This window comes from Periplaneta americana, chromosome 6 (assembly GCF_040183065.1).
Source record: "Periplaneta americana isolate PAMFEO1 chromosome 6, P.americana_PAMFEO1_priV1, whole genome shotgun sequence".
Taxonomy (NCBI): domain Eukaryota; kingdom Metazoa; phylum Arthropoda; class Insecta; order Blattodea; family Blattidae; genus Periplaneta; species Periplaneta americana.
Window position 1 is genome coordinate 48,044,986 of NC_091122.1, and position 17,021 is coordinate 48,062,006.

Sequence of the window (17,021 nt, forward strand, 5' to 3'; positions counted from 1 at the left end):
TGATGGTAAATTACATGCTAGTAATAGTTGTCTACAACAATGAATTTACAAAATACATTCATTTACCAAAGCTGCTATATTTTATGATTCAAAATCAGCAATTCAGGCTACTGTTTCATTAATATCGGAATATAAGAATGTGAATAAGAATTGTTTTTCGTAAAACAATTAATAAATTCGTTGATCTTCGATGCTACTTACACATTAGAGTTCTACGAAATGTTTATTTGGCCATTATTGTCTAAAAATTAATCTTAGTCCGTTAAATTTACTACAAAAACGAATTATTAAAATTTGTTTGAAGAAACGTTTCGATTATCCAACTAAATTAATTTATTCTGAATTTAATGTATTTAATATTGAACAAATTTATAAGTATACGCTGTTAAAATTTTATAATAAAAATCGTAATAAGTTTATATTACAGACACGTAATTATGACACAAGACGAAATATTAATTCAACATTAGTAGAACCTAAATGTCTCACATCTGCTGGTCTAAAGCATAGCATAAATTTTGGCCCTCGGTTGTACAATGCTTTAGCTAAATTACACCCAGAACTTCTAACATGTAACCCACTAACATATAACAAGAAAATTAGAAACATGTTAATATCTTCAATTTGATTAAATAAATTTATAGCCTATGTGTATGAATTAATCATCCTATATTATATTTGTATTCTATAAATTTGAAATATATATACTTTTCACATGCGATATTATTCTTCTCTAGTGTTAATATTATATTATATAATTCCATTGCAGCTGTAATTTAAATTTTAGTTCTTATTTTATTTTTATTTTTTTTTAAATTTTTTTTTAATTTTTTTTATTAATATTGTATTATATAATTTCTGTAACTGTAATTTTAATTTTATTTCCTATTTTATTTTATTTTATATTCTCTTATAGACTTATTAATATTATATCTGAACTGCGACCGAACACGAGCGCTGCTCATTCGGTCTCAAATTTTGTTAATACTACTGCATCTCCTTTTTTTTTATATTGATTGTATTATTTTATATCTATTTCTCTTGTTTGTAATTATATTCTTTATTCTGTATATTTAAATTTAAATAAATAAATAACATAAAAATGAGAGGAATCTATACCAAAATTAAGTTTTTACAAAAACAGACAAGAATAGTTGTTTTATAATGGATACCTTCTCATTGTGGATTGGAAGGAAATGAGAGGAATCTATACCAAAATTAAGTTTTTACAAAAACAGACAAGAATAGTTGTTTTATAATGGATACCTTCTCATTGTGGATTGGAAGGAAATGAGAATGCAATCTTCTGAGCAAAGAATGGAACTATAGTCTAACAAAAATTTCATTCTAATATTTCATATTATTCAGAAAAATTACTATTTTATTTATTTGGTTTTAACGATGCTGTATCAACTACTGGGTTATTTAGCATCAGTGGAATTGGTGATAGCGAGAGGTATCTGGCATGATGAGACTGAGGATTCGCCATAGATTACCCGACATTCGCCTTATGGTTGAGGGAAACTTCGGAAAAAAACCCAACCAGGTAATCAGCCCAAGTGGGAATGGAACCTATGGCTGAATGCGACCTCCAGATCAGCAGGAAAATACACTGAGCCACTCCAGTGGGCAGAAAAATGATTAATAAAGAAAAATTATAAACAGACAATACAACTGCTTAACCAGGGATTAGGAGACAATTTTAATCATTGGTTACGCTAACCGAAACTTGGACTCTCACTTTGAGAGAGGAACATAGGTTAAGGGTGTTTGACAATAAGGTGCTTAGGAAAATATTTGGGGCTAAGAGGGATGACGTTACAGGAGAATGGAGAAAGTTACACAACACAGAACTGCACGCATTGTATTCTTCACCTGACGCAATTAGGAACATTAAATCCAGACGTTTGAGATGGGCAGGGCATGTAGCACGTATGGGTGAATCCAGAAATGCATATAGAGTGTTAGTTGAGAGGCCGGAGGGGAAAAAGACCTTTAGGGAAGCCGAGACGTAGATAGGAAGATAATATTAAAATGGATTTGAGGGAGGTCGGATATGATAGAGAATGGATTAATCTTGCTCAGGATAGGGACCAATGGCGGGCTTATGTGAGGGCGGCAATGAATCTCCAGGTTCCTTAAAAGCCAGTAAGTAAGGTTACACTAACCGATGTTGATGCACGTGGCACAAGTATCTAACTAATTTAACCCATACAACTCTCCTGATAGTCAAGTTATTTTATTAAGTGTAGTATATTATCCAGAATTGTACTACCTGTTGGAGAATTGCTGAGGGAAGCTACGCTCAATAGCTGCAAGCTTCCAGACCAACCAGCGGTAGTGATTGCGAACCCATCCTGAAGGCACTAATGCAGGTTCTATACCAGGACTGCTGAGAAATGCTCGAGTGACTTCCTCCACACCAGCTGTTCCCTTTGCATCTAATATCAGGTGGGCACCATCTCCCACTAGTAAGCCTTTTACATTATCTTCACAGACAGAACGGCTGAAAAATATGTACATTTATTTACATTGCAGGCGTTAATTAATGTCTTCAAAGACACGAGATGAATCTAAAACCTTACAATAATTTGGAATACTTCATAAAGAGTCAATACTGTATTTGAAGGGTTCAGAGCCATAATGGGCCAAGCGCCATTTATTAAAATTGGAGAAAGCAAGGGTTAAAGTTAAGTGAATACCATAGTTTAATGAAGACTGATATATCATTTAGTATTAATGTGTATACTTTATATCACTTGCTATATGTTTCATTGAATTATGGTAATAACTTCATTTTAACCCTTGTTTTCTTCGGTTTTAGTAAATGGCGCTTGGCCCACCATGGTTCTGAACCTTTCATTTAAAAGTTCTCCTGAAAAATTTAATATGAACCAACCTGTAATAATCCCAAGCAGAAAATCGGAATTCAACTGAGTTCTCTGCAGAAATATCTAAGACAAACTCCTTTATTCCAAATTTCAGAAGCTGTGAAGAAATAAAAGGTACGTGTGTAATGTACATAAAACATGTGTACATTAAAACCTTCACGAAATAACATGTTTCAACATTTAAATACTCTCTTCATTCCAAAATATGGTATAGCAACAAACAAAACAAATTTGATTATTGCGCATGCTCGCACGAAATTTTTAGCTGTGTGGTATTTTGTTCAGTAATGAAGGAACTATCAGACAGTGCAGTTGTGAATGTTTCTGATCTTCTGCAGTGCATCAAACTATAATATTTAAATAGTTCATTATGAACAGAAATCAAATGGGCACCTGCTGTGGTGTTCCTGTTGCGAAAAATGTAACACCAACTTAGTCAATTTTGAATACAACATCTAAGACACAACAGTCATATAAAAACGGGTTGTAATTTATTGCAGTTTTTATGTTAATTTGCCTTGCTCAAAACAATGTTTGTTTTTTTTTCTTTTATTAATTTGACATCACACAGAATGAAATGTACTTTATTTATTATTTTTCTTAAGTTAATTAATCAAATAAATAAGTATGTAGAAGATGTGTCAAAGTTACATTATATTACTGAGAACTTTAATAAATGTATACCCATATTTTGGAATGGGGCCGAGACGTAGATGGGAGGATAATATTAAAATGGATTTGAGGGAGGTGGGATATGATGATAGAGACTGGATTAATCTTGCACAGGATAGGGATCGCTGGCGGGCTTATGTGAGGGCGGCAATGAACCTTCGGGTTCCTTAAAAGTCATTTGTAAGTAAGTAAGTATATTTTGGAATGGAATAAATGACATCTTTCTATACCATATTTTGGAACAGAGGGAGTAGTATTCATTCAATTTATTTACACATTTTTTTTATCTGCAAACCATTATATTGACAAAATAAGTCTCTTTTCTTACAATGCATGCTTTCTACAAAATAACAAACAAGAACCAAGTGCAGGAGCATACTAACAATTATTCTTCTAATAAAACAGCTATTGAAAACATTTACAGACCAAATATTATAATAAAAAGTTGTCATATTAACACATTCCAAAGCTGCAAACAAAACAGTATCCAATGAATAATTTCAAGGGAAAAACTGTTCCAGGGCCAGGTATTGAACCCAGAATCTTTGGCTGAGCACGCCAATGCTCTATACCGACTGAGCTACCCAGGAACTATACCAGACACCAGCTCAATTATTCCCTCTTATATCCACATACCTCAAGTAGGTTGACAGAACATCAGAGTCCAGCATTGAGTGAAAACTTTCTGTATGACAAATTTGTGGTTTTCTGTTAATGAACAGTACCTTGTATTATACAAATCTGGCTTTCAGGTATACGAAATGAATAATAAATGTAGCACAGTATAACCACAGTCTAGTACATACAGTCACGAAGCTCAATATGTATGGAATATGCATCCATAGATAGTTGCTAACCACAAGGATCGCTACTATTGGTTCATCACAGACAATGCAAAATAGTACCGGTACAGTCTATTGTTTCTAGTACCTTCAACAACTCAAGCTTCATGACTGTATATACTAGAACTGTGGTATAACCTAAATTGAATACATATAAACCAAAAGTCTTGTAGAATGAAGATAAAACTCCACTCACAGCAAGAATCGAACCACGGACCGCTTCGTTGGAAAACACATGCACTATGTACAGAGAAATAGTGCCATACCATAAATTCAACTGTTACGAACTGTATAACTTATATACATCAGAAGTAATTGCTAAATTACTATAATTTGGTTTAAGAGACCATTACTTGCTTTCAGTCATTTGATGATTCATTTATTTTTAGGACTAAGTTAATAAAGCCCTTTGTTGAAATACTTTCGATCACGATAGGTATGAATGGGATATTATTAGATTTAATTCTAGATATGTTGTTATAACATTTTTATTTGATTGAATGTCCGTAATATTTATAGGTTTTGTTTTTTTTATTTCTTCTTTAGTTATTTGCGATTATAAAAAAAAAAAATTTAATTGCCGCCAAAAATGCAATTGGAGAGTCAAAAGTTCATGAAAATTTACCCAGAGTTTCCTTAAACTCTTTTTAATGCTAAAAACTAAATATGTGATTTTTTAGCCAAAAATGACAAATTTTCACCGTTAACGTAAAAATTGTTAAATTACAATTTCACACAATTTATTTCTTTCGGGTTTATTTAATAAAGTTGCTTATTTTACTCAACCAAAAACTAGGTATACTTTGTGAAGGCAACACTACTACTACCCATTTTTGCATTTAAAAAGTGAAGGTAATACACCAGCATACATTTTCGCATTTTAAAAAGAACCAATTTGTAATAATTAAACATGAGAAATGCATCCAATATATTACAAAATTGTATATTGCTACAGGTACAATTGAAAATGTAATGTGTACATTATGAGGGATTTTCCCCCTCCCCCTACATATTACTGTCAAAAATTGGGGTGAGTAAATTATATGACATCTATTACACGAGTATAATCTTTTCGCTGTAAGAAAAATCCTAATATAAACAATAGCACGTGACTGAAGTGAGGCTTCATTGGCCGCTGTTTGGCGCCATAGATTCTCAGTACGTGTTCCCGCCTACTGTTGTACATTCTGTTTCATGTTAAACATTTCCCGTTACTCGTCAAGTAGGTCTAACCTTACTATGCATTCATTTGCTTAGGAAACATTTACTTTATAATTACTGTGATTAAAACTCACTTTGCTTATTATATACATTTAAGACTATTTGTTTTTCTCTGCTTTTGAGAAGGTTTCCGCTCTTATGTTTAATAACAACACACACCGAGGATGCAGAAGCTATACTTCAGTACCACGTGCTTACGTGAACAACTACGAGCTCAAGTGACACCAGCTTGTTACAGGAACAGACCACCTCGGTACTACTGTTGGTATTCATCCGCGTTCATAGTACATAACAAAACATAAAGGTAGCTTTTCTTTTACATAACATTTTACATATGAGTGAAGTTATTATGTTTCATCGTATTTAATAAGTACAATTCAATTATTTTATTTTCAAATAATACAAGATTGTGGTTTCCAAATACGAACTATATTTTCCTGCGTCATGTGAGCGTTTCGACTGGGAGCCAATCACGGGTATGACAGCAACGTGCTTATGTTTATATTAGGATTTTTCTTACAGTAAAAACAGTATAAATACAGTAGCCATATATAACATGAGAATATAGTGTGCTATTTGTAAGCACTGAGCATGCACATTATGTTGTAAGTGGAACTTAGAAAATTCAGTTAACCCAAATTTTATTTTTGGTTCTGTACATATTGGGTGTTCTGAGTGCATATTTAACTATGTATGGTGCATAAATGCATGCATGCTTTTAGTATACACGAATATGACTTTATACTGACCTGACTGCGTGTGTAGCGTCCTGGGAGAGTACCATTCACAGCTTCTCGCCATGTCATCTGTGTATGACGCTCCTGTTTCCTCACATAATAGCTGCCTGTGCAAGGGAGCAGGTCTGTGACACCTGTATTGGTTCTCCTCCTCACCAAAGCCTCCTGCTCATCTGCTGCTGTCTGTCGACCAGTTACCACCTCTGAACACACTTCCCTCTTCTCTCTTCCCGATCTCTCTCTCTTCTCATGAGAAACACTCCATCCATTTTGCTCCATTAGTGGAAAGTGTTTACGAAATGGAGTTCCAAACTCCAAATGCCTCCTGGTTTGCTTGGGTGCTGATATGTGGCTTGAAGACGACATCTTTTCAGCGGTATTTGTTGTTTTCTTATAAGGAACCTTGAATGAAGTCAAATCTGAATCATTTGTAACAATTATGTCATTATATGATAGTAGATTCAATAATGATTAATATCAGCAAGAAGTACAAGTAAAATTAACTGCATGCAATCCACTAGAAGTGAATACATACATAATTATGACAATAAGGTTATTTTATGATTCAAATATCCAGTTAATTAAATTTATTTACAGAAATTAGTTTTACATAAAAAAATTACTGTGATTATGCACTTATATGTGGAGATTAATTTTTGGTTCCACAGAATCTTTACGTAGATTCTTCACCCAACAGTGCATATTACTGTGGAATCATGGCCACCAAGTCACTCAGTTGAGTGCACTCCTTGCATAATGATAGTTGACTTAATGTATGTCAACATATATGTCGAACTTGGAGTCAGGCCACAAAGGGAAAAACACTAGAGGAGAGGGATTCAATCCGATGTTGTGGATTGAACTTCGGCGTAGCTCAGTGGTTAGAGCACTTGGTATGTATATCCAAAGACCCGAGTTCGATCCCCAGCGCCGGAGCGAATTTTTCTCCTCTAATATAATCATTGTTACCATAACAGATATTATATTCTGTAAGACCAAAAATTAATCTTCACGTAAAATGAACAATGTTATAGTGACATTAATATTATCAAACTTTATAAAAAGAAAAGAGACAAGTATTCTGGTACTCACCTTAAAAGAGGATGAAGTGGTGTGAGTCTTTTGTTCCAAATTGACTCCAAGAGATTTCTGACTTAATCGACTTCTCTTATTCTTCCTACCACGTTCACATGATCCCAGTACTGGGCTACCAGGCTCCGTGACTGCTGCTGCTTCAGCATCATTAACTTCAGAGGAAACCATGGCACTTGGTGCAGCAACCCGGTCATGAAGCATATCAGGACATGACACGTAACTAGCAACCCAGCCAGGTGAATCCAAAGCTGCCTCATCAGCCAGAAGTGCTGCAGCACTTTCTTGCACTTCTTGAGTGAGACTCATGGGTAAGTTCATTCCTTTAGGAACACGTAAATCAGTATTATCACGCATTTGTATATCCATTGCAGCACGTGAAAGAGAAGTCCGTGAAGTTGGATTCAGATTGTCTTGTTCCTGTGATGTAAATTTACTTTCTTTATGCTCACATTCTTCTTTAGCATGTTCATTCATTTTTTCCCTACTTAGAAGAACTGGAAGAACCGCACTATTTTCTGATGCCTGATATGAAGCACAGAGTGCTGAAGTTGATCTACTGGAAACTTTTTCGCTTCTCGAAAGCCTTAGCTTACCAGTACTCGACTTCCTCCTCACCACTGAACTCCTTACATTCTCTGATGGTTTTGAAACTGACGTAGGTTCATTTGACTTCTGAAATTTTACATCTGTAACACATTTGTCTGAATTTACAGAAACTCTCCTTGTGCCTGTGGTTGAAATAATTTGTGGAATTGGTACAACACTTTCCATATCAATTCCTTGTATGCTAGAATCTTCTAAAAACAACTGCTTGGCTCTTACCAAAGAATTTTCTGTTACAGAAACTTTCTTTCCACTTGCAGTTGAAAATCCTTTCAAAATCAGTGAATTATTCTTGTCCTTCATTTCTAACATTTCTACTCCAGTATCAACTGCTTTCATAGGACAATCTTCCTCCAAAAACAATTTTTTGGCTGCACACAAAGATTTAGTTGCTACAGAAACGTTCTTTCCATTTTCAACTGAACATCCCTGTAGGAGTGGCGAACACAATCCTTCCTGTTCCTTTAAGTTTGAAGATTCTGCTACATCGTTCTCCTCTGCAAACAATTTCTTAACTCTACTCAAAGCTTGAGAAGACACAGAAACTTTCTTTCCACTTGCAGTTGAAAATCCCAGGACTGGTGAACATGGTATTTCCTGTTCCTTCAATTCGGAAGATTCTGGTACATTTCTAACTGGTTTTATATATTTGTTCTCCTCTGCAAACAATTCCTTGACTCTACTCAAAGCTTTAGCTGACACAGAAACTTTCTTTCCACTTGCAGTTGAAAATCCCTGTAGAACTGGTGAATATGGTCTTTCCTGTTCCTTTAATCCTGAAGATTCTGCTATAGTGTTACATGGTTCGTTCTCCTCTGCAAACAATTCCTTGACTCTACTCAAAGCTTTAGCTGACACAGAAACTTTCTTTCCACTTGCAGTTGAAAATCCCTGTAGAACTGGTGAATATGGTCTTTCCTGTTCTTTTAATCCTGAAGATTCTGCTACAGTGATATCTGGTTCATTCTCCTCTGCAAACAATTCCTTGACTCTACTCAAAGCTTTAGCTGACACAGAAACTTTCTTTCCACTTGCAGTTGAAAATCCCTGTAGAACTGGTGAATATGGTCTTTCCTGTTCCTTTAATCCTGAAGATTCTGCTACAGTGAAACCTGGTTCGTTCTCCTCTACAAGCAATTCCTTGACTCTACTCAAAGCTTTAGCTGACACAGAAACTTTCTTTCCACTTGCAGTTGAAAATCCCTGTAGAACTGGTGAATATGGTCTTTCCTGTTTCTTTAATCCTGAAGATTCTGCTACAGTGATATCTGGTTCATTCTCCTCTGCAAACAATTCCTTGGCTCTACTCAAAGCTTTAGCTGACACAGAAACTTTCTTTCCACTTGCAGTTGAAAATCCCTGTAGAACTGGTGAATATGGTCTTTTCTGTTCCTTCAATTCTGAAGATTCTGCTACAGGGCTACTTGGTTCGTTCTCCTCTGCAAACAATTCCTTGACTCTACTCAATGCTTTAGCTGACACAGAAACTTTCTTTCCACTTGCAGTTGAAAACTCCTGTAGAATTGGTGAACATGGTCTTTCTTGTCCCTTTTCTGAAGATTCTGCTACATTGGTAACTGGTTCCATATATTCTTTCTCATCTGAAAACAATTTCTTGACTTTACTCAAATTTTTGGCTGATACAGGAACTTTCTTTCCACTTGCAGTTGAAAATCTCTGTAGAACGGGTGAATGTGGTCCTTCCTGTTTGTTCAATTCTGAAGATTCTGCTACACTGGTAATGGTTTTTGTATATTCTTCATCTGAAAACAATTTCTTGACTCTATTCAAAGCTTTGGCTGACACAGAAACTTTCTTTCCACTTGCAGTTGAAAAACCTTTCAAAATTGGCGAATTGTGCTCAGTATTCTCTTTCATTTCTGTCGTTTTTGTTTCATCAACAGTTCTTAAACATGAATCTTCTTCCAAAAGTGACTTCTTGGCTTTACTTAAAGCTTTAGCTGACACAGAAACTTTCTTTCTGCTTGTTGAAAATCTTTTTGAAATTGGTGAACTATGCTTGTTCCTCATTTTTGACAACTCTACTTCAGTACATACTGATTCTATACACGAATCTTCCTCCGAAAACAATTTCTTGGCTTTACTTAAAGCTTCAGCAGACACAGGAACTTTCTTTCCACTTGCAGTTGAAAATCCTTTCAAAATTGGTGAATTATGTTCATTTCTCATTTCTGCTTCAATACCAACTTCTTTTATACAAGAATCTTCCCCCAGGAACAATTTCTGAGCTTCATTCAAAGCTTTGGCTGACAAAGAAACTTTCTTTCCACTTGCAGTTGAAAATCCCTGTAGGACTGGTGAACATGATCCTCGTTCTTTTAATTCTGAAGATACTGCTGCACAGCTAACTGGTTTTGTAGAATGGTTCTCCTCTGTTAACAACTTCTTGGTCCTATTCAAAGTTTCGACTGACACAGACACTCTATTTTGATTTGCAGTTGAAAATTCCTTTGGAATTGTTGAGCATAGACCTCCAAGTTCTCTTAAGTCTGAAGGTTTTGCCAAATCAGCAACTGGTTTCATAAATGGGTTCTCCTCTTCAAATAACTCCTTTGCTCTCTGTAAAGCTTCGTCTGAGACACAAATTTTCTTCCCATTAGCAGTTGAAAACCCCTTTAAGTTTGGTAGAATATGCTGTTGCTTCATTTCTGAGGTTTCACTGCCAACTTCTTTTATATACAAATCTTCCTTGGCTCTTTCCAAAGTACTGATTGGCACAAGACCTTCCTTCCCAATTGCAGTTCTAAATCCATTCAGAACTGGTGAACTATGTTCTTGTTGTTGTTTCATTTCTGAGGTTCCTGCTTCACTGCCAATTGCTGTTACACAAAAATTTTCCTCCAAAAACAATTTTTTGGCTCTATTAAAAGCATTAACAGATACAGCAACTCTCTTTCCACTTGCAGTTGAAAATCCTTTAAAAATTGGTGAATATGGATTTTCCAGACCTCTTAATACTGAAGATTCTGTTACATCAGTACCGATAACCATCTTCATAGAATGGTTCTCCTCTGCAAACATTTTCTTGGCTTTACTCAAACCCTTGGTTGATGCGGAAACTTTATCACTTTCAGCTGAAAATTCTTTAAAAATTGTAGAACTAGATCTGTCCATTTCCTTCAATTCCGAAGCTTCTGTTACACTGCTAACTGATTTCTTATTTTGGGTCTCCTCTGCAAACAATTTCTGGGCTCTAATCAAAGCTTTGGTTGACACAGAAACTTTCTTACCACTTGCAGTTGAAAATCCTCGTAAATTTGGTGAATCAAGCTTTTCTGGAAAATCTCGAAATACTGGTAAGTCTTCTTTACTTCCCATTAATTCCAAACATTCTTTTGTAATGGTGGCAGATTCAGAAACTGTTTTTCTGTTTATAGGCCTAACTAGATGTTTATGAAATGCTAGATTAATTTTCTCATTATTTCCTTTACTTTTTAACAACTCTGCTTTGGATTCACTATTTAAAGCTGATACAGACACCTTTCTTCCATTTGCATGAGAAATGTCTGCTGTTTCACTACCATCAACGAACTCACTTCCTCTGTTCAGATATAAGGACTGTTCTCCATTAAAAGAATTATTAATCGTAAATTCTGACTCTGTGTGTTGTATTTGTATTTTAGATAGATTCTCTGTTCCACTGCTTACATGTGCATCAATCTCCGAGATCATATGTTGTGCACTTTTGAATGTTTTTGGAGATGTACTGGTCTTCTTAACATCTGCTGCAGTTAGATCTTTTACAACTGAAACAGTAACATGATCTAATGAATTTTCAGTAGTCTGTGATATATTTTTAGATATTTCAGCAATTTCATTCTTTTCTAGAATCGTTGGTAACATATTTCCAGACAGCCTTGCACTTTCTAATTGTGAATACTGATTAACGGAGTTCACTTCATTATTACTGCCACCCTTAACTGTCAAAAGGTTTGCTGATGTATTTTTAAACTTTTTACTATAATTTTCGTCACCTGGAAATAATTTCATGGCTGTTCCCAGCAGCCAATTTTTCTCTTCTGAGATTGTCGAATATTTCGCAGTCTTCTCATGTTCAATTTTGCTATCAGACTCTGAAATATTTTCACTTGTTTCTTCTGAACTAATGCTCGTCCTATTTTTCAAGTAAGCACTTTCTGCTTCAAATTCAGATATTTCATTTGCTCTCTGAGGTGAACAATCTGAAATCAAACTTCTCTTCTTATTGGCTGTATAAAATCCAGACAAGTCTGGTTGTTGTATCTGCATTTCAGACTTCGAAGTGGCCAACATATCATGATCAGGATTTAGACTATTCTTAGATTTCAATACTGCCTCTTGAGCTGTACTTTCAGTTTTAAAAGCATGTAAATTGTCACTGAAAAGTTGTCCAATAACAGTCGAGTTTAATAACGCTTCCATGTCAACTTCCTCATTGGAAGGTTTAATATCATTAACACATTCTAACACTGCACTACTATCTGCACCCTGCATTAAGTTACAAGTCTTAAATTCATCTTCCTTTCTCACAAAACTACTAGATTCAACATCCTTTTTATATAATTGTTTCTCTCCTTGAAGATACTGCTCTGGCAGATGTTTTAACTGATTTTCAATATTACACTGAGTAACAGAAACTTCCATATTTTCAGGTACAATTTCACATTTTCCAGGTGGGTACCAAAACTTCTTATCACCTGCAGGTTCTTCAGTACGATCACCTCTTTCAGACGTATTTTTTTTCCTGAACAATTTATTTCCACAATCTTCTGTTTCTTCAGGCAACTCACTAAATATGGTTTCATCACCCACAAGTTGTTGCATCATTTCTGCATGCTCAACGGCAAGTATCATCTGTGAGTCAGTCACCATATTTTCTTGATCATTATTTTTTTCCAGCGTGCCATTATCACTCCAATGAGATGCATTGTTTTCATGCATTGGTATTATTTGGTTAGAGCTTCGCAAACAACCATCATTAACTTCATGAAACGAAACAGAATGATCTTCAATAAATTTAGGTACAACAGATTTATCAGCAGTAATTAGAGATTTGGAAGTAAAATCAGATTTATCACACTGTTCATTAAAACTCAAATTCTTTTCATGAGCAGAAGTCATATCTACACTTGAATGAGATTTCTCTCCAGTTATTATGTCATCCATAAATTTCATTGCCTTGCAAATGGATTCTTTTGACACCTTAATCTGGTTTCCTGAAGCAGTCTTGAAACCTTGAATTGATGCACTCTTACACAAACTAGAAGACTCTAGTTCTCTCTCTTTCGGGTAAAAGTCATTCTCCAATTCCTTACCAAAAACTTCAGGTACCAGTGCCTCACACGTAAGTTTTGAAGTACATTTTTCCTCAACATTACATAAACTCTCAATTTCAGATATATTAAAACTGTCTGTCATACTATCTGTCTTTACTTCCTCACAAAAATGAGAACAAACAGTGCTAATGTTCGTATCTGTACCATTCTGAACAGCTGTAGTTCTCTTTGTTTTCTCAGAAGTGCATAAATTAATGTCCTCAGTTTTCATTTCTGGATCAGGTACAGAACTACAATCGGTTACAGGGCAATTGTCTTTAAGTTTACAAAATGGTATGAATTCTTGTTTCGCATTTGATGACAAATCCAACTTTTTCGTATTACTTTTAGTTCTCATTAGAGCTTGCTCAAAGAGTCGGGCAGACTTCATAACATCGTCTGCCACTGAATCTGAACTCTTGTTCTCAAGGATGTCTGCAGCAATTTGCATACCACTAGACAAATAACTAAATTTCTTACTCTGATTGACAGAGTCTCTGATGCTTTGCACCCTTGATGCGATATCTGAAGCATTTTTAGGAGGAAACTTCTGCTCAGCAGAATTCTGTTTCTTGATTGCATCACTTTCATGTAATCTTTGCCCCAACTCTTCTCCATCTTGTCTCAGGTCATTGCTGACCTCATTATGTTCAACACATTCTGAATTAAGATGTTCATTTTCAGTATCACAAACGAACTTAATCTTCTTCTTTTTCTTCCCAGAGTCAACACTAAAATGTCTTTCTGTACGAGTGAATGGGGTTGAAGTCCTGCATAGACGTGAGCACTTAGGTGTGAACTTAATGCACACTGGTGTTTTTATAGCTTTATTTTCACGTCTTTCATCCTGTGAACATTCTACAGGCATGTCGGTGCTTGCAGCCAAAAGTTCTGTTATCTGGCAGATCTCTTCTAGAGTGCTGAAAGATAGATCTTGGGGAAAATCTTGAGTTGTGTGGCCTCTCGAAGCAGTTTCATTCAAAGAATCAGCAGATGTAACAGAAATTAGTTGTGGATGTTTTATTGATTCGACAGTAGAAGAGAACTTTCTGTCACTAACATCACAAGTCACAGCTCCACTGTCTTGCTCTATAGCTGGCACTGTTTCATTATGTGCGGCAAAAACTTCTGATGGTTTTTCATCCTTACCACTTCCAAATAACTTCCGTGACACAGACACACTCATACTGGTAACATCTCTAACAGGTGAAAAATTATCTACAACACTAATTTCTGTACTCTCATTCACTCCAGAATCACACGACTTACTTAAATTATTTTTCTTAGACATATTACATAAAACACTGCATTTTGTACTATTATCAGAAATATTTTCTCCTTCAATTGAATGCTCCACTGGTGCTATTTGTATTTCAGCAGTCCTTTCAAATGAACTCGTGAGTACTGTAGTCTGTTCTAAAACAATAGGTACACATGAATTCCCTTCCGAATTTTGTACATTTCCATTATTTGAGGATAAAGATGTATCAAACAAGTCCTCTGTCACAGTACTACAACGAGAAACAGACATGTTTTTCTTGCTTGTAACTGGAGAGACAGTTTTATATATGTTTGAATTTTCAGCCAGAACTGTGATATCTGAAATATTAGCCTGCGATGTATCTCCACTTGTATCCATTAGCTGGTAGCATTCTGTGAAATCCACATCTTTATCAGGCGAGAACAGGACTCGTGGCTGAAAACAATACAAATTCAAGGACATAATTCTCAACATTATGAACTTGTTGCTCTGTAAGCGTGGTTACATAATTCTCTGTAGCTGCATTTAGATTGGCAACAGGCCATGACTGTTTGGCCAAGCATCTGCATAGAATTGGACAATATCAGTCCCCTAACTGCCCATTGTGCAACTCAAACCAAGAAATGGATTCAGAACACCTCAAAATCTGTGCTTCAATGGCTGACCATGACAATATCTTTGAAAAATATTGGAGTGCAAGAGGTCAAATGACTTTATTGTCAAACACCTGGCATTAGAAAACAACAACATAATTCTCTCAATCTCTAATTGTCTAGTCTCACAGGAAAAGCAGAGTTTGTGGCTAATATTTATAAATGTTTGAGTCCCTTAGGAAAATTCTTTTGTTAACCACATTCGTTATCTTGAACTAAAACTGTGTGAAACAAAATCAAAGAAATGCATACCTTTCCCATACCTGTCATTTAGTATAGAAATTTTGTATGCTATGGAATTCACTTTCACTACTATTACTGTGTTTAAGAAAAAAATATTATTATTGATTAACATTAGTCTTGCTGTAAGTATACCAGTGGCGTTGCGTCAATATAAGCTAAAAAGCTCAGCTCCTCCAGTTAATAACTCCATAATAAACCTGCAGTTTATGAACAAAATTATTTATTAATTTTAATACAATTTATATATACGCGTTAAATATTGTGATGCGGCAGCTCAGGATGATTTGTGATGCAGCAGTAAACATGAAGCCTGCACACACTAGCTTCCAATCCCCTCCACTGCACTACAAGCAGTTTGGTTTCTTTCACTCATTCTTCTGTGTAACCCATCCTGCAGATTTTCCATCTCTTTCTAACTAAAGTACCCTGGTCGCAAGAAGCTAGCTTTGGCATTGGAAAGAATTTAGCTTCCGAGTTATCCCTTTCGTAAGTGAAGTGTTAATGTGCACTGTGGTTGATATAATAAATAATGAATGAAATAACAGTTCCTGACACTAATTTATGTAGTCAAAAATAAACTTCTGATAAAGATTTTTTCGTTGATTAACGTAATTATACTAACACTGTATCTATTGACTGTTAATATTGTGATCTCTCAAAATATGACAAGGAGTGAGCTAATGTTAAATTATACATATACGTGTTTGTTAGAGATCCGTGTAAACCATGAAATCACATTTTAGTACCATTTGAGGTGATGCCTTATTGGTGTTACTCATGAGGTTTCAACAAATCTTCAGACTGCTGACTTGACATCGACTACCATTTATTTTAAGACAATTTGAGTTAGCTTCCCCTGCTCAAAATTTCATGCTACGTCACTGAAGTATACTACTATTTACTTGTTAGTTTAGCCCTTTCAACTATTACAATAAAAAAAAAATATATTTCATTCTTTTCCTTGTTACATCAACGCGAAAATTCTCAATTTAAACAATGTTCTTGACACACACAAACAAAAAATACATTGCAATAAATATGGCACATTCAGTGTTTTCAAAAAATATTTTCTTCATAAGATTTGTACTATAGTGAACACAAAACAACTCTCAACATGGGATAACCCAATTGAATGCTGGTTGAAGTACACTCTTGACAGAGATGGAATATAGCTGCTGTGTCTGTCTTATGCTGCATCTTTGAGTGATAGTAGTAACCTGTGAATTGGACTACTTCACTGGTGTAATGTTGTGAGATATCAAACAGATAGAAAAATTCAGTAACACAAAAATATTTGTCAGGTACGCCTGTAATAAATATAAAATAACTGAGTAATCAGTGGTAAAGCAGTAGATCGCACTGGAATGACCCGAGTTCAAACCCTGTGGCCAAACAATCTGACGGTTTCCCTCAGTCACAAAGGCAAATGCCAGATTTGAAATTTGCGTACCATAATTCACCATCGCCTTAATCACCGATATAATTATA

At 35.2% G+C, this 17,021-nt stretch overlaps 1 protein-coding gene across 3 annotated transcripts in view; it reads right to left on the reverse strand.

Moving 5' to 3' along the window:
• The window catches only part of LOC138701304 (breast cancer type 2 susceptibility protein homolog), a 53,053-nt gene that overhangs the window by 24,907 nt on the left and 11,125 nt on the right, over window positions 1–17,021 (reverse strand). For all 3 annotated transcript variants that reach the window (XM_069828054.1, XM_069828053.1, XM_069828057.1), the window contains exons 5-8: window positions 7,456–15,072; window positions 6,376–6,765; window positions 2,900–2,988; window positions 2,276–2,506 (exon numbers count right to left, since the gene is read on the reverse strand). In XM_069828054.1, coding sequence (XP_069684155.1) covers window positions 2,276–2,506; window positions 2,900–2,988; window positions 6,376–6,765; window positions 7,456–15,072 — 8,327 coding nt within the window. The remainder of the gene's footprint in view (window positions 1–2,275; window positions 2,507–2,899; window positions 2,989–6,375; window positions 6,766–7,455; window positions 15,073–17,021) is intronic.